This window comes from Stegodyphus dumicola, chromosome 1 (genome assembly GCF_044657685.1).
Source record: "Stegodyphus dumicola isolate Sdum_Otavi_A_Nest chromosome 1, ASM4465768v1".
NCBI lineage: Eukaryota > Metazoa > Arthropoda > Arachnida > Araneae > Eresidae > Stegodyphus > Stegodyphus dumicola.
In genome coordinates, this window is record NC_140768.1 from 243,062,972 (window position 1) to 243,086,458 (window position 23,487).

General features: G+C 34.4%; 1 protein-coding gene across 1 annotated transcript in view; it reads right to left on the bottom strand.

The window, feature by feature from the left end:
- Window positions 1–334: 334 nt before the first annotated feature.
- The window catches only part of LOC146999522 (uncharacterized), a 44,631-nt gene continuing 21,478 nt past the window's right edge, over window positions 335–23,487 (bottom strand). The window contains exons 2-3 of the mRNA XM_085810211.1: window positions 5,293–5,502; window positions 335–4,510 (exon numbers count right to left, since the gene is read on the bottom strand). Of these exons, the coding sequence (XP_085666337.1) occupies window positions 4,169–4,510; window positions 5,293–5,502 (552 nt within the window). The 3' untranslated portion in view covers window positions 335–4,168. The remainder of the gene's footprint in view (window positions 4,511–5,292; window positions 5,503–23,487) is intronic.

Sequence of the window (23,487 nt, forward strand, 5' to 3'; positions counted from 1 at the left end):
CGGTATTTAGTATTTAAATATCATTACGATATAACATAGTACGTTATTATTCCTAAAATTCGAAATATTAGTTGTAAAAATTAATTTGACTTGACTTTTGTGTTGGAAATAAAACGCTGCGCACTACATAAATGAAACAGTCGGCTGCATCTACCGTGGGAACGATCGCCTTCGATTGTGACGTCACAAATCGGTGGAGCAGGCCTGTAGATATCTAGTTGGTCTTGGCTGTAGGAAGTGTGTGTAGAATACTTCAGTAGTACTGTGGCTTAGGATCATGGTGTTTGCTATGTCATGGTGAGCTGTCCAATAAAAGGAAAAGAAGAGTCCTGGATACATTTTCAAAGATCGTTTATTTATCAATTCTCGTCAGACTTTGCTCCATATTGATTGCATGAAGTCCGCCACAGTAGAATCCCTCCTGGCACCTAAAAAATTTGTATTTCTGTGCACTGAGCGTAGTTTCACAGCCTTCGTTAACAACATTCAACATTTCTCATACGGTAAGTGGAAACAAAAAGTCAAACATACTCCAGAAAGAAAAGTATAAGGGCTGTCTCTCAAATTTGGAAAATAATGGCAGCTGTCATCACTTTTTTTTTTTTTGGTACATAAAACATCTCCAGTACTAATACCATAATATAGTAGGGCTTATTCCGCTAACTGCAAAAGAGGGCGAAGAAATGCCAACCACGAAAAAACCAACTACGACATATTTGAAACAAGAAGAGTACACGCAGCAGAAATCCAGAGGGAAGCGAAAAAACAATGAATAGACTAAGAGATTCACTAATTCCCACTATTTATAAGCTAGCACAGTTACACATTTCAACCAATGAAAATATCAAGGATCAAGAAATTTTAATTTATGGAGCACTTAGCAGGAAGCCTTTATCTCCACATCATCAAAGATTAAAAATTTATCATCATCAAAAAAGAGGTTCAGCTAATAGGATAAAAACTTGGAAAGCCAAAACAAAAAGCTTTAAACGAATAAAGTCTTCACATGAGAAAAAAGGTAAAAACACTTAAGAAGGACTTTTTAATTAAATTTTGCATCAATACATTAAGGACCAGAATTTAGAAAGGGCACTCATATCATAATTTAGAATAGCGAAATAAAAAAGGGGAATTCCTCGATTCTTAATAAAATTAAAAGTACAGACAATGCAGAAGATAAGAAACAAAATGAAAATATTCCACAGCGAGAACAACCAATCGTAATATTTCTTTCACTTTGCAGACAAACTGAACTGAAATGAGTTGTCTGATGACATAGCTTGGTCATGTTATAACAAACCTGTTGGCAAAAATATTGTCGTCAGATGAAATCCCTTATCTGGTTCTAGATGGCTGTAATAATTCCAAGGACATAAATTTAATGTGACCTCATCAGATATTCACCCCTTTTTGAGGGATGGAGGAAAAATTAATTATGTGCATAATAAAAATTCCGGTATCATGGTGCCAGCCTCATATAAAATCATGACAATCGCTATGGAGCTAACAGTCTGAAATACATATTACATAGATTACATTTTAAATGGGAAGATTTTTTCATTTAGGTATCACCCAAACCATGCTATCTACACAAAAACAAAATTTTTAACATTAAAACATAGAACCACTTATTTAAATTATTCCATAATTCAATACAAGAAACTTTTTATGCAAAATATATATAAGTGCATGATATAAATATGGTACATAAAATTTTCGAATATACGATATTGCAAGTACACAGTACAGAATTGTAAATGAAGTATTTCTATGATAAAGCAAAATGCAATTTTTGTACATCCCCAGTTACACTTAATTAGATAAATCACATACAGGATGAAGAAACAATACAAACCATTATAATCACATCATACCAGGAAATTTTGAAATCAAACACTTATGCACATATATATTAGGCCCAATGTCGTTGAATCTCGAAATGATATTTAAGGGTGATCAAGCCTTAAACTCTAATGATTATGCTCACTCAATCAAGAAATCAACAAAAGACACATAACAATAAATTTCGAACAATTTAACATATTGCATAACTTGTAATAATGTTCTATGATATTACAAGAAATGAGTGAAAAAAAAAAGAATTAAGTGTACTGAAGTGTGGGAGAATCTTTTAGGAGCCAAACGAAGGTACTATTGTAAATATTTTGATGGATAAGCAATGCATTTTCAAATGGAATACCTTTTTCATGAAGTATAAGCAAAGAGCTCTTGATGCAGGTATTAACATGTTCATTTTGTTCATTATACTCAGGTCTCTGAGGAATACAGTGAGATAGTTTAATATCCAAGCATTTGGTAATCGATTCAAACACCAGTGAAGGGTATTGTGTGTCTAAATCAAGATCATTTCTGGTCTTCCAGGTACATATATTGTAATAAATGTGCTGTAATAGTTTCAGCAGTGAGATTTTTGAGAGGTCATAAAACAAGATGTTTAGAAAAATGATCTAGAATAACGAGATCATGTCCACAATTTCGTACAGGACAACCAATATACACGGAAAAAAATCATTTGGATATTTAGGTATTCTGATAGCTTTAAATGGAGCCTATTTAGGAGTGAAAGATTTGTATTTGTTATGTAAATGATACGGGAAAACAAAATTCTTTGTGTCATTATACATACCCTTCTAAAAGAATCTTTCAATAAGATTTCGTACATTTTCTGAACTCCAAGATGGGATGATGGGATATATGAGAAATTTCTCATTTTCACAGGATTTCAGTGCTAGTGGGACAACAACTAATTCAGCATTATTTCATTTATTCTAAACAAACATCAGAAGCTTATTGAATCATTTATGAAGAAATTATGTACTTTTGCTGAATTAAGCAAGACAGGATTTTTCAAAATGTTGGTAATTTCTGAAGTACATGGATCAGAAATTTGCTGAGCAAGATTGCTGATTCACCTGGACCTAAGTGAATTTGTGTTTCAAACAAGCATTGCAATCTAATGATATAGTATAACAATTAGCATTTGCATAACATTAGCCACATTAATTAAAGGTACATAAAAATTATTAAATTCAGCTATTGCATCTTTAGTACATATTAACACATCATGTTTGGATAAAAACAAACAAAACAGCAAGACAAACAATATACACTGGCTGAAAAATTAAAATTGGACCAGTTAGCACCCAATTATTTAGACATGGGAACAAAATACCATTATTAAATCAAAACAATGAGAAAGCAAGAAATATTATCTATAAAATAATATACAATTAATATCATTGCTTATAAGGTATTACACATACTGACCAATGAATTAGAAATGCAAGATCAATATTTTATTGGATCACAGTGCATGAGAAAATTGACAGATGCATATTACTTTACGAGGAGAAAATTTTTAATAGCGATTTAATCAATGGATTTTGGCCATTACTCTTAACTTCATGTTGAAACAGGTATTCAGTAGGGGATTAGCTAATTCTACTTTTCAAGACCACAATTTTGTACTCATAATTTCAGAGGTAGCAGGATTTTATAGACTAAGTGCATCAGTTGCAACTTAACAAAATTTGCGAGACAATTAACAATCTTATGCACGTAATACACATGCCTGCCTATGGAATATGCCTGCCATTTGTCAGTATTAATAATTGGTTCTTCTGCCATATGCTTCTTAACCAGACACTTGTTGGTTTCTTTCCTAAGGCATGAAACCAATGGCAATGAAATATGCCTAATCCATTTCCATTGAGACATAATTTCATGTTATGTCTCTCAGAACATGTTTTTGATTGAAAAATAATCCTTCTAAGACACTACAGACAAGTATCATCTCTGACAATTCCCTTAATTAAAAAAAAATCCATCTATTCATAGCTCAAAAATTCAGAAAAGATAACATAGAAATCTGAAAAAATAACAATAAATAAGTGAAGAATAAATTACACATGAAAAAAAAAAAAAGCAATGAATGTGTAGCACAATAGTACCAAGTGCAGTTTGACGCGCAATACTGAAATTATAAAAATGTCAAAACAAAACTAACCTTTACAGTCATATCTTTATAAATTATAACCCTTTTTTTCACACATGTAATTAGTTGCCCATCAAGCACATACAATGAATTCAACTACAGAATTTACAGTCCACAAACAATGCAGTTTGGAAATCTTCTGCACACTTTCAGTCAACAGAGGAAATGTAAAATCCTTTTTAGTAGCGGCAACATTATGTGCAACCAATGGAGCATTCTTTTCACAGGCACATTTCTTGCAGCAGATGCTTTTCTTTTACGTGACGATTTGGATAAATATGAAGGCAGATTTGGAAAGATTGAGGGTATTGCTCCTTCTTGGAGACTAGGGCGGCCCATTTCCAACTTAAATATTGTCCCATCGAACAACTTCGTCTCGTAAAATCGTTTTATATCACTTACTGCAAAATGATGCTCGCATACAACATCCTTCTCTGAAAGTATTCGGTCGGCCCGAGGAATTGCATGTCTACATTTGTCTAGCAGCACAGGATCCTGTAAAATATATTTCAACAAGTATGTATAAATATCAGAATTCAGTTACATACAAAATTAAAATACTCTTGTTGTATGCATTTTTTTAACGTGCTTTCGATGCAAATTTAATATTTAATGATTAAAATTTAATTTGAAAATAGTAATGGCAAATTAAAATTTAATTGCAGCACTAACGCTTGAATAGTTTTACACATTCAAATTTAAAATCCTTGTGCATAATGGTTCTCACTGTGCAGTGTATCAAGATTTAAATCTTAACTTTTAACAGCCATTCAATTATGTGATTAGGTGGCATGATTTTATAATATTCATAACTTATTTAATATGCTGAATTTATCTCATGGAAAATAAATTTTTGATTACACTTATCTGCTGTTATGTTTACACTCAACCATGCAAGTGAAGTTAATTTTAAGCAGCACAGTGTTCATTTCCATTTATTATAAAAACCTACTTCAAACGGAAAAGAAGGGGAAATGAGTTAATCTTCTTTTCTGTAAATGAAATAAAGAGGCAAATATTTCATCATTCTTGCATAATTCCAGAAATTTATTTAACTTTAAAATCTCAGAATTGCCTGCTTTCATGCACGAAATGCAAATGCACATAAGTTATGTGAAATATTTAACTAATTTCCAATTTAAAGTTCTGTGAAATATTTAACTAATTTCCAGTCTATTACTTTTTAAATACCCTCTTATTTACTAGCAATCCAGATGTTCTGTAAAGTTATATAAATTCGTCTGACTGTGATCAGGCATGATATTAATGTTGCTTACATTTGGAGCTCTAAATATACTTGGATTCTTGATTCCCAAGCTTTTATTCTTCTGCCTAACAGATGTATAACCAGTGTTGCATCCAGGGACGAAGCAGGTTGCACTATAAGAATTACTCATGATGGAAATTGACATCAAATCAATATTTTCTGTATTGCTGCTTATGTCAAATCCTACGAAAAGTAGAACAGCTAACGATTCCAGCGCCCTCTATAAATAATGCGACAAAAGTGGACCATTTTTGGGAAAAGTTGTAATACCAGTTTCCCCTCCTTGTTTATACTCCTTGGTTTTATCGAATTTAATTCTATTTGACTTTATTGAATTTATTTTTATTGAAATGGAATCGTTAATTGAGAAACGAAAACCTGTCAGGGCGTCTTTTACGAGAACAATTAATGCAATTTTGCAAGAATTAGAAAGGAAATTCCTGATGCAAAATCTGTAAAAACGAAACTTGTTACTTTAGAACGTTTATCTGTTGAACTTAATGCATTTGATACTCAAATATTAAATTCGGAATTTTCTTCAAATGATAAGTTTGAAAGTGAATGGGCGAAAATTGAAGAATACAAAGAAAAATTAGATTTAATACGAGTAGAAACGGAATTATTCTTCAATCGCCAAACGACACTATCCATAGGCAGTGTTCAGCCGAATTCAAACAAACGGAAACTGAAATTACCTAAAATTGAGTTAAAACAATTCGGTGGCGAAATTAATGATTGGTTACCCTTTTGGGGGCAATTTCAGCGAATACATGAAGATAAAGAAATTGAAAACGAGGATAAGATGCATTATCTCGTTCAAGCGACCGTACCCGGTACGAGACCACGGGATATTGTAAACAGCTTCCCTGCAACTGCCGAAAATTATGAAAAAGTTATAGAAAGCTTAAAAAATAGGTTCGGCAGGGAAGAATTGTTGGTAGAATTCTATATTCGGGAATTATTAGGTTTGATTATTAAAAATGTCACTGATCAAAAAGGAAAATGCAGTATATTAGAATTGTATGACAAGTTAGAGCCGTATTTACGTTCGTTGAGTCAATAGGAATGACGAGCAATAAATACGCTGCAGTGCTGTTTCCGCTCGTGGAATCTTGCATTCCCGAGGAAATTTTACGAGTTTGGCTTAGAAATTATGCATCAATAATTACAGCAGAAAATTCTCTCTCTGATAAATTGAAACAATTATTATTGTTTTTAAAGAATGAAGTGGAAGGAGAGCAGAGAATTTCTTTGGCGAAAGCTGGATTTAAATTAATTGATTCGGGTGCCAAGACAGAAAGTAGAAGAGATAAAAGGTACCAGAGTGAACGTTTCGTGCCTACAGCAAATGATTTATTCTCAGGCAATAATAAAGCAACCAATTATAGTGAGAAGAATTCCTGCATATTTTGTGAAAAATTTCATGAAAGTCGAGATTGCTTTGTTGCGCCTCAAAATTGGACACAGGGCCAAGCAATGTAAGACAAATGTACGATGTATGATATGCTCGAAAAGACAATGGGGTGTCATGTGTCCGGATTTTCCCACCAATCAAAAGAGCAATGATGTTGAAAAGAATAAAGAAGAGGAAAACAAAACGTATCACTTGCGGGCACTAATTTCCTAGATGAAGTGTTTCTTCAAACACTATTAATTAATATAGACGCAAACAAAAAGCAGAAGACAGTAAGAGCACATTATGAAAAATTGTGTTAAAATACATTATGAAAAGAGCACTTATCGATACAGGATCGCAACGTTCATACATATTAAAGGAGACTGCTGTGGACATAGAGTGCCACCAGTGGCGTAGCTAGGGTGGGGCAAGGGGGGACATCTGTCCCCGGGCGCAGCATTCAGGGGGCGCCAAACTGATGTTACGAAATTTTAGAATGAAATGTTTTCCATTCTTGGCACAGAGAAAGGGGCGCAAAATCGTCACTTGTCCCCGGGCGCCGAAAACCCTAGCTACGTCTCTGGGTGCCACATATTTGGATCTGAATCTTTAATCCATGCACTTTTTGGAGGAGTAACAGCAAAGAGGGAAATTCACAAACGCTATGAAGTGAACGTTAGAAGCCTAAGAGGTGATTTTTCTAGACGACTAATCTTGTTGGAACAGTCGAAGATTTGTGGACCAGTAGCCAGTTTACAGCATGGACCATGGATAGAAGAACTAAGACAGAAGAATATCCATGCATCTGATGTAGGAAAAAAGGATTTGAAAATAGAAGTTCTTATTGGAGCTGACGTCGCAGGTGTTCTGTTAACCGGAAGAATTCAGAAATTAGAAAATGGGCTGACTGCTGGGGAATCACTACTTGGATGAACAATCATGGGAAAGATAAAAGATAACGTTTCAGAAAGAAACTCCTTGTCCATGTCTTCAACCATATCGTCGATGTTGACTCACAGCAGTGACATAGAAAACTTGTGGAAGCTAGAAGCACTGGGAATTACAGATGCCAAAGAAAGTAAAACTGACTCAGAATTAGAAGAAGCAGTGTGGGATCATTTTCATAAGACTCTGAAGAGGGTGGATGATCGCTACGAAGTCAGTTTACCTTGGATCAACGATAAAGAAGCTTTACCAAGTAAGAGAGAAGTTGCTGAAAAGCGATTGATTTCCATGACAAAGAAGCTCATGCTGAAAGATAAATTTGAAACATACAATGCAGTGTTCGAAGAATGGCTCGAATCTGGAGTAATAGAAGAAGTAACAGAAGAGGAGGAACGAGTTAACAATCATTATCTTCCCCCCAGACCGGTCTTCAAAGATAACTGTACAACAGCAGTAAGGCCTGTATTTGACGCTTCGTGCAAGCAAAAAGATTTCCTGTCACTTAATGACTGTTTAGCAAAAGGTCAAAATTTAATTGAATTAATACCTAGATTGCTTCTTGAATTTAGGCAAGGAAGAATAGGGATTATCTCAGATATTAAAAGAGCTTTTCTTCAAATATCTGTTCAAACATCTGATCGTGATTTCCTAAGATTCCTATAGTAGAAAAACTCGGAACAAAAGGAAATAAAAAAATTTCGCCATTACAGAGTAGTCTTCGGACTAAAATGCAGTCCGTTTCTTTTAGGAGCAGGGACCAACTCTCATTTAGACCAATGTGAACCTTCTTTGAAGGAAGTAGCTACAAAATTGAAAAATTCCTTCTATGTTGACAACTGTGTCACTTCAGTGAATTCGAATGAAGAAGCAGAATACTTTATTGCAAAATCAACTCAGTTAATGGCAAGTGCTAACTTTGACTTAAGAGGGTGGGAGCAAACAGAACTGAACAGTGGAAAATCTACAATGAACGAACCATTGAAAGTACTTGGTCTTCTGTGGGATAAATATGAAGATTCTTTGTTTTGTGACATCCCTAATGTCAACTTGATTGATCTCTCAGTGACAAGACGAAACGTTCTATCAATTGTACAGAGAGTTTTTGACCCAATAGGTTTCACCTGCCCTTTTACACTCCTTCCAAAGTTATACTTGGAAAAGAGCTGGGAAACTAAATTGAGCTGGGATGCAGAGCTATCTGATGATATTAAAAGAAACTTCTTGAAGTGGGTTAAAGAATTGCCCTTGTTATCCTCTGTGAAGATTCCCAGACTACTTTCATTGACAAAAGAACAGTCTTTTAGTTTGCATACGTTTGCCGATGCTTCACAGGGTGCAAGTGCAGTATATTTGAAAAGTCAAAAGAAAGAAGTCAAAGTGACCCTAGTTCAAGCCAAAGCACGAGTGGCTCCCTTGAAAAAAATAAGTATACCACGACTTGCATTGCTTGCTTGTCTTATTGGAGTGCGATTAGCATCATTTGTCAAGAAGAACCTTGAGGTCGAAATTTCAAAGGAATATTACTGGACCGATTCGTCAACAGCACTGTTCTGGATAAAGAACGTAGAAGTTTGGAGCACTTTTGTGAATAACAGAGTTTCAGAAATTAGAATCCTATCGGATCGTGAAAATTGGCATCATGTACCAAGTGCGGAAAACCCAGCCGATATGCCATCAAGAGGATGCTCTGTGAAGAAACTCATTGAATCAAGATGGTGGGAGGGCCCACCTTGGTTGGCACTGCCGGAAGAAGAATGGCCTCGTTCTATCCCAATCGATAATAAAGAAGAGGTTAATACTGAAAAACGTAAAGCAGTTATAGTTTCGTTAAGCAATGTTAGCGATATGTCTTCACAATTCTTTGGCTATTTTTCACAGTATAAGAAAATACTTATAATGATTGGGTGGATACACAGATTCATAGGAAATACCCGAAAGAAGAAAGAGAATCAGGAGAGTTAAAAGTTTATGAATTGATAAGGGCTGAGAAATCTATCGTGAAGATTATTCAACATGATTCTTTTTCATCTGATGATATTAAGAAGCTGAAGTCAATAAGTGTGTTCAAAGATAACGAAGGCATTTTACGTGTCAGGTATAGGTTGGGCAAGTTTAATAGTAGAATAAGTACTTCAGGTTGATTTTGGTCCCTCCCATCGTGTTGCCTTGTAACGATTATAGTTAGAAGCTGCAGATAGTTGAGTACCATGGTTACTTTTTGTGCACTTCCTTTCCATTTAGAGTGTTTTTTTTTAGTTCCATTTAGACTCCATTAAAAATTTTGTGAATAACTCTGTGAAGGCTGACTTGAGGTATTGTCCAGGGCTTAATTTCTAAGATTAGAAGTGCCGGAGCCCTATGGAAGACCGTCAGCAAAGAGGCACAAAAGTAAATAAATAAATAAAATGACAATTAAACACATTAATTTTAAAATTAAATAGTTAGTTATTATCAAATTAATTAATAGCTATTTAATTAATGTTTATAAATTGTTATTAATTCAATAATTATTATATAATTAATTAATTATAATTTAATTGATAATTATTAAATAATTAATTATTATTTATTGACATAATTAAAGATTAAAGTAATTAAATAATTAAAATTAAATAAAATGTAAAAAGATAAACTGAAATTTAATACTCGATTTTTAATATAATTTTATTGTTAAAATAAAATTTTCGAGATAAAATTTCAACTGAAATTGTTATTCAGTTACATAAAAGAAGTGCCGCAGCCTTCTTATTTAGGGCTCCGGTGCGTTCCGACTAGAATTATGATTTATTACAAAAACTAAGAAGCACTGGCCCAATTTAAGCTCTGATCGTAAGGGGGAAAGTTCTTTTATCATCACAAAAATTAAATATACTTAAAGTATAGCTGATGAAAAATTCCAGGGCGCAACAGAATGAGGGTATGAGTGGGTGGAAACAAAAAAGGAGGGAAACCTTGGTCAGAGAGAACGGGTGGCTTGGCAAATGCGGTCAAGAGCAGGAAACTGTCGTTAATTACAAAAGGGGAAAGTAAACGGCTGTTTCAGGGATCATTAGGAGAGATATATTTAAAAAAAAAGTGTTTTTAGGTCTCATTCAGTATTAGTAGATCAGGAATAAAATCTTGAATGGAGCTCTCCTCTGTTTTTCACTGTAAGTCAGTAACGCGTACAAGGATGCACATGGTATCGGAATGGAGACAAATTACATAGGATACAAAAAGTTTTGAAGTGCCCTTTTATGTATTTATTAAACAGCTTAATAATATTAGTATGCACTTTTTTTGGTTTATTAATAAATAAATAATTAATATTAATAAATTCTAATAAATTTATTAATAAATTAAAAAATACGTTTTTTAATAAAATAGTACATAAACATATCAGTGATAAAGTATTTACAACTATTTTAGTAATAGTAATAATTAGTAAATATCCATATCATTAATGTAATTAATGAAAGGCATATGAAACCAAAATAGGATTTGCATTAATAAATTTTAGTTAAGAATAGTGGCTCTCATTGTTCTGATTATTATTGGAATAATTTAAAGATTAAATCCGATAGTAGCTTAAGATGGTTTTGCAGTTGGAAAAACAAGAATATAACTCATTTTGATTCACCTTTCTTTTCTTTATGATTGACGAATATCCGTTTTCCATACATGTGATCAAATAGGGAGTAAGTGTTTAATCCATAAGATAATAAGTATTGATTAAAATTTCCTATAACTACTTCTAATTAAGGCTTCCTAAGAGCAACCCCCTTAATTTTGACTCTCAGCTTTTAATTGTAGACTAGGATATGAGCATAGGATCTACCTTTAAACAATGGGATTTTTTTTTAAACACTGTGCAATGACAATGCCTAGTAATAATAGTTTTAGAGTCACTAAGAATCATTTTCTGGATTCCCATACTGATTTTTTTCCAAGAGATATTAAAAGTTGCAATTGACGAGTTATGAGCAATGCATAATACATACATATATAACGTAAGCATACCATAAAGAAAAATGAACCCCAACAAAAGCTGATCGACTGTTATTGAACTCTAAAGAGAGGTTTATCAGAGGGAAAATGGCAATTAAAATTCCACTTAATTGATTTTAATTATTTATTTACTGTATCGATTTATTACTAATTGTAATGGATTGGAGTATTTGAATATGAATTAGCTGAATATTTAAGAAAAATATTATGACTGCGAGAATAGAAAAAACATTTTTTGAATATCTGCTTTCTTATAGAATGCAGATGAATTCATTTTTACTCAATGAAAATCAAAATTTAGTAGCTGATTAATCTGTCCTGTATCGAGTACCTTAGTTCAGTGATCCGTATTAATGTGCCCTTTAAAAACAAATTAAATTCTTCAAGAATAATTAGAAAAGGACATAATTCTCTTCTTACCCTTAAATTCAATAAAAAAACAGCATTTTCAGCTATAACCAGGTGAAATAATTCTCTAAATATAATTCAAAGCATAAAAATTAAGGTACATAAACGGATTGGAAATGGAACTAGCACTGAGATTCTCTTTAAGAAATATGGTGAAGCTTACGAAAAGTCTACGAAGTGAAGTAATTCCGTAGAATATTTTCTAACTCTTTATGATTAAATTGCATTCAATTATACTTAATAAACGCCATGTAAATATAATTTAATGTATATGTGTGGATGTGTGTGTGTGGCTTACTAGCGGCTGAGCGGTAAAGTCGTTGAACTCTGGCAGGTCGATCCGGGGTTCGAATCCCGGTGAACGGGATGGCTGAATTGGCGTTTTCGTGGTTTTCCCCACGTGTAACGTGCGTAAGAGTCAGTTTTGCTTAGAAAGTTCTCCGCGAGGCACCCTTTCCCTTAGGTAAATAGCAGTCGAATGCTTTGCTATAATCAAACAAACCAGACCAAACAATAGATATATAAATAAGCAGCTTAAAAACTGCTATATTTTATGTATACTTATAAAGTAGTATTTAAATATATATAATGATTAAAAGAAAGGAAAAGTCGGATCTTAACTGATTGCATATAATGTTATCCCTATAAATGCCCTAACAATTCTTTCTCACTTAAAGTCGTAACCCAAAAGGAGAACAAGTAAAATTAAACTTCAGATATGTATAATACAAAAAATACATAATAACTTGTATTCGCACTAAATGGATTTAAGTTCATACAACATTTGATATGCTAAATAGCAGCTATTAGCGCTATTTATCTCTTACTTAATGTACCCACTTTATATATTATCTCCAACCTTTTAAGTTTTAAAGTTCTTATACAAAAACTTTACTGTATTGAAGGTTAGCAGCCTCCTTACTTTTATATCTTGCTAGTTTAACTCATATTGAAATCACTAAATGTCATTCCACTAGATGACAAACTTGAAAATTTAACGCCATGCCTGCTACAGGTAAACCCAAAAAACAATTTCTATGAAAAACATTTAACTGTATTTACATGATTACATGCGGTACTTGACATATTAAATATATAGGAAAGACTAAAAACAATCTTAACTTTCGAATCAATAACCATAGAGCTCAAATCAAAAAATTCAACGCACAAAAAAATAACATTAAAATAAGTACACCATCACAACTTAATACAGCAGAATTAGAACACTTTAAACACCATGACTTCAACTCTATTCAACTTCAGATACTAGATATAATACCCAATCACAAAACACGAATTTTTCAGGAATCTCTCTATATACGTACTAAAACAACGTTCACTTTATCCATATGGACTTAACACTTATATACATAGTCATAGAGATACTTCTAAGAAGTCTATTTTCAGCCAATTTAAACTCTACAGCATCAAAACGCAGAGAGGAAAAAGAGGAAGCAAAATAAAAAATAATGCGAGATTTTTATCCACTTTGGATACACTTGCATTGAAAAAACAATTGAAATGTTTTTTTGACTCAGACTGCTTTCCCAAGAAACTTCTCAACTGGTTACACTCCTGTACTAATAAATTCCTTATCAAACTAAAAAAATTCATTCAAGAAAGCTACGACGACATACAAATCATTAAAGACATGATTCTTGATTTTAGTCTTTTCAGACTCTCTAATAGTCTCACTCAACGCAAAATTTATTTTAAAGTCAATTTTCTGCATCCGCAGTTTGACAATATTCATTTCTCAAGAATCATCAGAGATTGTAAAGATTACTTCCCCGCAGTTGACACTATACCAATGATTGCATTTAAATATCAAAGGACCTTAAGCAACTTGCTTACTAACCACCATGAAATAGATGAAACTGCAGAATGACATTGTAAGACACCAATTTACAGCAATTACGTAGATTCTCATCACCAGCACATAATTACTGGCAACCTGAATATCATACAAAACCATCAACTAAAAACACTAATGAGTTATGGTACAAAATTTAGACCAGTCAGAAACATGACTACAAATTACTGTTACAAGACTTTCGAAAACAACATCAACGAATTTATAGTTAAAGCAAGCTATCAACTGAATTTTCCCATAGATACCTTCTTAAAATGGAAAGCTAAAATTCTTCAACGCATATCCACAGAAATCAGTCACCTCAAATTTAAAAGTACACTGAACTGGTCGCAACTTACATCTGATATTAGTAAATTAAAACAGCTTTTTATTATTACAAAAATAGATAAAGCAACTAATAACTTTAGCATTATATGAAAACAATTCTACACTGAGATTATTCATAAAGAACTTCTCAACACAACTACTTATCAATCAGCCAACCTTACAGAAACATCTATAATAAACAGGATTAAAACTTTTCATAAGAAACTCAATATTACTTTCAATGCAAACTACAACAGATTTACTAATCTTTATACATAGATATATATATAATTTAAGGATTGCATATTAACTACTACATATAAAACCCAAAAGTGCACCAATAATGCGTTTTTAGGTATTATTTAACTTCATTCTGAAGAATTTTTTGAAGTCTAGTTTGCGTTATTTTATTCATAAGTCTCAAATAAAAAAAAATATTGTTTATATGTCATTAGAAAATTAACGAAAAAGCAGCGACCACAATGTAATTGAAAAACAGTCCTTTAGACGTGAAAAGGTTGAAGGCCATTTGAATGAAGATTATTTTTTCAGATACTCAGCTACTTCGCATACATGTAACATAGCATTCGAAATGAAAAACTCAATATTTACTACAAATTCATTTATATAACAAATATATGTCTTTCTACTCCTATGGCTTTAAAAAAAGATGTTATTTGCCTTACAGTTTATCGTTCAATAATAAATTTTCATTGTACAAAATTCCATTCATTAGAAAAATTCAATTTGTATTTTCCTCTGTATAAAACTGAATGTAGAGAAGTAACATGTTTAAACGGCCCCCCACATTTTCTCAAGACCCCGAGCAAGATTATACCCTCCTCGTCAGCTCTCCCTCTGAAAAAAGGGATGGTAAATTTACGACCTGACCGCATATGAGATGATTTCGAGAGAACGTTCTTTTTGACCACGGCTCTCTGCTGATATAATTATAGCCATCAAGCAGATGTGTGGCAGGGGTAAAATGAGTCTTGAACTTGACTCCTAAGGAGGAATGTAAAGTTATTGGTTACGCTTCCCCCCATTAGTGGGTTCTGTGGAAAGACGATGTATAGGACGTGCTTGAGCAGTTCATCTCAGTATTTCACTCTTGTTGTACTCGCTGTCACTTGACGTACATTTAAGAACACAATATTTCCATCCTGCGAGGATAACTAATTGTAAGCATAGATACACTAGATACGATGGCATGGCGAGAAATTTACGCGTTCCTAAACAAACTGCCCCAAATTTATTGGCCTTCTTAAAGGGAAAGGTTTCCGCATGTGAGTGAGGGGACTTTACTTGAACGTCTCATGTTCTCGTGAGTTCGTATTTCTAGGGAAATTATCATTATTGTTAAACTAAAACGTTAGGAATTCTAATTTTTCCCCTTTATATTGTAGTCCAGTTTTATAAAAAGAAGTACCGGAGATCATCTCATTTAGGGCTTTGGTGCGCTCCGGTTAAAATTGTAATTTATCTCAAAAATTGAGAAGTACCGGAGCCGAGCTCCGGTAGGCTCCGGCACAATTTAAGCACTGGTATTGTCGCAAATGAAGTTCTGCGAAATGGGTAGCGACCGTAAATAGCAGGTAGGAGACCTGCAGATGATAGAATTTCGGTGCATGAGGATTTCGTCGTTGAAAGAAAACCTTTGCAACGCATCAGAAGACTACCCCTACAGCACATTTAGTTGCTACGTCTCAATGTTGCATTTTCTTCACATTACATTTGTAATCAAGGTACAACGTCGCAGAAATGTCGCATTGTGATGTGGATGTGAATGTTGTACTTACATACACGTCGCAGGAAACGTTTAATGTAACGACAAGAAATTCGCAGTCTTCCCCACCGTGACCTTTCTTCACCTTGCTCACTTCTTTAATGGGAGGTATTCCTGCGCGCTGACCTCCCCCCCCGATTCATTGCGTTTCAGTAAACCTTTTTGAATAAATGATTCTATTATACTACTAGTTTGCAATTCTAGTTATTTCATTTTTGTTTTTATTGACGTGGTACTTCGAAATCTTTGAACTATATTCTGTGGTGAATGGATTCACATTCTACTATATCTAGTGTTATCAAGAGAGACTGACGAAAGAGTTTTTTGTCTGCATAGCGTTTGTTTGTCTTAAGGGTTTTCGCGACAATTGTTTTAGTTTTGTTCACCGAACACATTGTCTGTGCTACATTTTCAGTTAAGCGCTGTTTATTGTACATTGAAGTGAATGATATCAGTAATAATTAATATGTAATAATAAAAGCATAATTTAAATGCTATGGAGGAAAAGAAATACTGGCAGTAGACTAACTTTTATTTGTATTACAAAGAGTACGGACGCAAGGGCCATTATCGAAAGTCATTTTATTTTTGTCTCACTGCTTAGAAATTTTAATTTAGAGAGTCGGGTTTATTTGGTAGATATAATTCCCTTTTTGTTGTTTTTAATGTTAAAAGATAATGTGAAGAAAGAATTGATTTTATGCATTTTACTGCAGTACTTTCATCGTGTTCAGCTATTTTTCGAAATTATTCACAAAATAATTACTTACTTCCATGCGTGGTACTTAGCGCCACATTATACATGATGCAATACTTCCATAACCACGTTTTACTTATATAGAACACGTTTTTTAATTATTATAACTTTACAAATGGTGTACTGTAAGTAAATTTCTGAGATTAGCTTTAAAATTTATTATATCAGATCTTTTCTTTTCGCAAATTATGTCAAACTTTTACGTATAATATATTTGTATTATTAAAGTAACCAAATTTCCTTATTAAGAGATTTAGTTGGAGAAAAATATTTCCTAGTTTAGGTCAAATTATTTGAATACGGCAAAACATACGAGGGCTACTTACTTAAGAGAAGGGATGCCTTTGTGGAGGACTTTCTAAGGAAACTAACTCGTATTCACTTCATATATTAAGAGACACATGAAAACCTGTGCAAAAGTATTTGTTAATTGAGTGATTAAGAGAATATATTTAAGGTATTAATTTTTTAAATAGATACATAAATTATTTAAATGATAACAATATAAAAAAAAAAGAAATTACATTTCATCGTTACTTATATATGAAGGAAGTTAAAATTTCACTTTTGACAAAAGAGTATAAATTAATAGTAATTTGTCTCTAAAAGTACAAGTTACTTCATGTTATAAAGAAACCGAATTTCAAATTGTATTTTAAGAAAATTTAACTTCTTGCAGACAATTTTATAAATGTGATGAAAATTACTATAAATCGAAATGTATATTTAAGATTCATCGATAAACGTTATTCGAAAAAATAATTTTATTTTAAGTTAATATATTTCACTTCTGCAAACAAGATATTTTATTTTGTTATTATAACATTAATTACATCTAACCCTCTAATTAAGTCTAATTTAATTATCTAAGCTTATCACATCTAGTTTTGCTTTAATGTATCATTTGCAGAAATAGAACTTGAAAAGATACTAATTTCTGCAATCGTATTTAAAAAGCTTGGAAAAATTAAGAAAGGAATCTTTCACAAAGGAATTTAAAAATTTCATTGTGATAACTTGGAAATTCGCATATTATAAAACACTGATGAATTAAAGTTGTAAGGATCTTAAGTTTTACTAACGTTTATTTTATTTTAAATCTTTACTATCACTTCTTATTTTCTACTTCCGCCCAGAATTATAAGCGTGAAGGATTTTATGCAAAGTTTGTCTGGCAAACGCCAAGTACTTAAGTTGTGGCTTTTTGCCAAGCGAAAGAGAGGAAGCAGTGAGTTCGAAGCAGGCCGCTTACCTTAGAAGTTACGCAGTTGCTATTTGCCTTCCAGGCCAGAGGTTTTAATCCTCTTGATAAATTAAACGTATTGTAGTGTTCACAGTCTCTGTGCTACATACGCTTCCTGTTATTATAAGGCCAATCTTCCACGTGTATTATTCTAAAGTTAAATTAGAGTTTAGTTTTATTTTTATACTTTTACGTTAGACCCCGAGTGGCGGGTCATTGTATTCCGAAGTACGGAAGTCATTGTACGAGTATATAGAGTAAAAAAATGGGTTTTGTATACCCTTCGTCTGTATCCTGTCTACTTACTACAATTAGTGAACGTAGCTTTAGTAAGCTCTCTGTTCCTAGTCAGGTCCTTGTATGTTCCCGAAGAAGGTTAGAAGGAACATTGAACCTGATAGTGGTGCCCAACGAAGAAGAATAACCATGGCCGAGTTTCAAGAAGAACCTGTGCTGCCTGCAGAAACGGCTCAGAATCCAGAAATGCCAGCTGCCGCCCTGGAAGGATTCGGTTACATCGTCCAGACCATGCGCGCTTCGATGAAACCAGAAGCAACGTTTAACGGAAACTCACCGTTAACCAGTTTTTTGGAAAAATTGGATGACCTCTTCATGCTCTACCCCGTGCACGAGTTTCAAAAAGTTACCTTAGCTACCAGCGCTTTGAGGGGCCAAGCGCTTAACTGGTTCAAATGTATCGGCAGAAGTCTCTTGGGTCAAGCAGGAAGTCCCACCTATACTTACGAAAATTTCAAGACTGCCCTACTAAAAGCCTTCCCTTTTGTAAGGGATCGTGCGAAATTAGAAACGGAACGTTTTAGTATATATCAACAAAGAATCGAAAACCTCTCGAGCTTTATTTTAAGAAAAATTCACGTTTTCAAGCTCTTGTATGGAAACCGTCCGGATCCTGAAATAATTCAAGTGATTTTGCCGAGGTTACTGCCCCAAGTGCAAGACTTTATTGAATTAAGAAATCCGACTACACTGGAAAAGTTATTTGAGCTAGCAATCCAGTTTGAAAGTAGAAGAACGGCGGACGGCGAAAGAAGACGCCAATATCAACAGCGAAACCAATTTGGTACGCCAAGACTACAGCAAACTCAAGCATACGGCTACGGAGAAAAAGCGAATCAGTGGGCAAGGAAACCCGAGCATTCAAAACAGCCGGCGAACGTCGACAGTTCAATAGCAACCCAGGAAAAAAGTCTCAAGGCCAGGGGAAAAGGAAGGAAACCACGGAAAGGAAAAATAATTTAAACTAAAACGGATTTCTGCTGACGAGAGGGTGCGGAAATCCGAAGGCCACGAAAATCCCTCTTCCTTCAAGTTAAATACAGTAATGGTGAAAAATTTGACTCTTCCGAAGATTGAAGTCTTGGTGAATAATATCCCGGCCACCGCACTCCTGGATACCGGCGCGCAGTGTTTCTGTGTGGCAGAAGTCTTTTTTAGAAAGTATTTTCGCAAATACCGCATATATAATGCGGATAATACGACAGTATTAGCGGCGCAAGGAGAAAAATGTAAGTGCGTAGGTAAAGTACCTTTGTATATCCGTATCAAGGACGAACAAGTAAAGGTGATGTTTTTTATAGTAAAGAATCTGCAAGCGCATTTAATCTTAGGAATAGACTTTCTTTCAGACGCACAAGCTACACTGGATTTTAATGAAGCGTCCCTTAAGCTGACAATGAAACCAGTGCGTGTAGAAAAGGTTGAACCGCCAAGGTTAAATCTTGACCACCTGCCTAATGACGAGCAAGATAGAATCCGACAAGTGGTAAGTGAATTTGCTTCGTTATTTAGTGATATTCCAGGATTTACTCAGGTTACTAACCATAGTATTGACACCGGAGATGCATTGCCAGTTCGTCAAAAACCATACCGGTATGATAAGAATAAGGAAAAAATTATAGAATGGCATATTACCGATATGCTACGTAAAAAAATCATAACGCCCATCTCAAGTAGTTATGCTAGCCCGGTGGTTTTATGTAAGAAAAATAATGACTATCCTTTGGAGCATCCAAAAAGGTGGAGATTCGCTATTGATTACCGTAAATTAAATTCCATAACGAAATATCCGGTATATCCGTTACCGATCATAGAAGAAATTTTAAGGAACATAAAATCAACCAAATTTATGACGACTTTAGACTTAACGACTGGTTATTTTCAAATAGGGGTGAGGCCTGAGGACGTGCCTAAGACTGCTTTTATAACCAAGTCTGGCACTTATGCATTTTTGCGTATGCCGTTTGGCCTTTCAGGGGCCCCGGCAACATTTCAGCGATGCATGGACATTGTGTTAAGACCTGTTCTTGGAAAGTCCACATTTATCTATTTAGACGATATCATTATTACTAGTGATAATCTAGATCAACATGTACAGGATTTAAGACAGGTGTTTTCTTTATTAAGTGAGGCTGGTCTAAAAGTTAATGTCGAAAAGTGCAAATTTGCAGCCCCTGAATTAAAATATTTAGGTTACAAAATATCTCAAAAAGGGATCGAAACAGATGAATCAAAAATAATCGCTGTACAAAAGTATCCGACTCCAAACACGGCAAAGAAGCTCTCTTCTTTTCTAGGACTTTGTTCATATTATAGGTCCTTTATAAAAGATTTTGCGGCTATCGCTGAGCCATTGTTAAAATTAAAAAGAAAAAGGCAAGATTCTCGTGGACGGCCGAAGCCAATAGTGCTTTCGAAAAATTAAAACAAGCATTAACGCAAGCCCCTGTGTTGAAATTTCCTGAAAAGGATGAAAATTTAGAAATTTCAGCGGATGCTTCGGATTATGCGGTAGGAGCGATACTTTCGCAAAATCAGCAGCCCGTGGCATTTTTTAGCCGAACTTTAAATCAAACACAAAGAAACTATTCCGCGACCGAGAGAGAGGCACTTGCAGTTCTGTTAGCAGTGCAAAAGTTCCGAGTCTATTTTGGAAAGGCGCCGATAACAGTATACTCTGATCATGCGGCGGTAACTAGATTGTACTCAGGGAAAAATTTATCCCCAAGGTTAATAAGATAGGCACTCAAGCTGCAAGAATATAATCTGGTAATCAAGCATACCCCTGGAAAGGAAAATATCGTAGCAGATGCCCTATCAAGGATTAAAATAGACGAACAAGGCAATACCGTAAAGATAGCAATGCTTACAGCGTGTACAATAAATTCCCGAGAAACTGTAATAACCGAACTGGGTAAGGATCCTGAGTTTGGAAGTATTTATGAGTATTTGAAGGATCCTGAAAATTTTAGCCACCAAGATATTGTGGTGATAAGAAATAGGGCGGCCCATTACGAACTAATAGATGGTCTATTATTTTATACAAAAACTACGAATTCCAACAACGAATTTCGACCTGTTATCCCAGCTAGTCTTAGATTAAATATCCTGCATGAGCTCCATGACAGCCCTTTAGCTTCTCATGTTGGTATTCGAAAAACTATCCAACGCGTACGCGAGGCAGTCTACTTTCCTGAACTGCAAAAGTTAACAAGGGCGTATGTCCAGTCCTGCCCAACATATCAAGCCGTTAATTATATTAATTTCCGCCCGGCCGGGTTTCTAAATAGTATTAAATCCGAATTTCCAAATGAAATAATTGGCATCGATTTATTGGGCCCTTTCCCAAAAAGTCAGTTAAATAAATGTCGCTATCTCCTTGTTATGGTTGATCATTTTAGTAAATGGACCGAAATTGTTCCCTTAAAACGAGCCTCCGCGAAATTCGTTACTGATTCTATTTTAAATAAATATATTTTAAAATACGGGGCGCCCCTAAAAGTTATATCGGATAATGGTCCTCAATTTGTAAGTAATATATTTGAAGACATGTGCCAAAAACTGGGCATACGTCATTTAAAAATGGTCCCGTATCGGCCGCAATCAAATATAGCGGAACGGGTCAATAGAAATATAGTGAAAATTATCCGTAGTTATGTTAAAAATTTTCATAAAAGCTGGGATAACTATGTCAATGAATTTGCTTTCGCCCTTAGGACCGCAAAACATGATACAACGGGCAAAACTCCTGCTGAGTTATTTCTAGGCAGAAAGATTATAACACCGTTAGATAAATTATTTTATGTGCAACAAAGAGCCCCAGAATTTAAAATGGGTGATATAGAAAAACTAATAAAAGAAGCAAAAAAGAATACGGAAGTAGCACAAAGAAAACAGAAGTTATATTATGATTTGAAACGACGGGGAGTAACTTATAAAGTGGGGATGAAGTTTTAAAAATTAAGCATTCACTTTCTTCAGCACCAGAAGATAAAACTGCCAAATTTTTTCCACGATTTGAAGGACCATATGTTATAGAAAAAATAACTCACGCTGTTGTAGTGTTAAAAGCCAGAAATGGTGAAACCTGTTCCGCAAACATTGATCAAATTAAGCCCTACTTCGATCGTAATAAAATGCAAATCTTTTCAGATCTTTTGCAGGATCCGGCACGGCAGACACCGCAGGTACAAGTTCCAGAGGTGGGAAAACGACAAGTACAAGGGCAAGCCAATGAGAGACAGAAGCAAGTGAAAAGAAAATTGCCCCGCGAAAAAATTGAATGTAACAAGAAAAAGAAGCCGTTCCACCGTCCAGAAAACAGAGTTCACGAACACCCCCAGAATGAAGAAGGGAGAAGGGCGACGTATGTGAAGAGGACCAGGAGAAATGACGGCAACTATAACCCGGCTTTAAAACGGAAGATCTACTCATCCGACAGAACTCTCCGCAGCAAAAGTCGTCGAACTGCCGAAGGGCCATCAGCGGCGGAGGAAAAAGTTCAAGGAAAGTTTGAACGGCCAGCAACGAGGTCCAAGCAAGAACACGGAAGAAATTTCCTGGTTCCGCCAAGACCAGCTGCCATCAAACGGCAAAGACCACAAGCAGAGGAGAAAAGGAAAGTATTCAAGGGTGGCTGTACTGGTGAAAAAAGGAAGCTTCCAGAGGAAAGCACTGAAGGGCGAGCCCGTACAAGAAGGAGGATAAACCAAGCTACTATCTGCAGTACCTTTAAAGACTGGGCCCAGAAAAGGATGTCCGAATATTACAAAGATAAGTAAAATTTTATGTTACTTTGCAAACTTAAGTTAATCTTTCATTCTTACTGCAAGTGGCAGATTTCAAGAAGTTTTACCTCATGCGAGGTCTACCTTTATCGCCAAAAGGGCGAGAAATGAGTTGTGACCGATTTTCTTATTATGTTTTTCAATTACTCGCGCGTAAAACTAAAGTTGATGTATAATAGCGTTGTGTAAAAACGTAAATATTGTAAAAAGTTATTGTATAAATTTTATTTAAAACATTCTAGCAAGAGAGAAGTTTTGGTCTGAAAGACTTTTTGAAATGTAGTATTATTTCAATGTAGAAAGAATTGGCACTTGCTTTGAAAAGAATAGAAGTTAACAATGTACTACTAATGTATGTTTTCAAATCTGTAAAATTAACGGCATGTTGATATGTTCTGTTATTTTAAATGTTAAGAAATA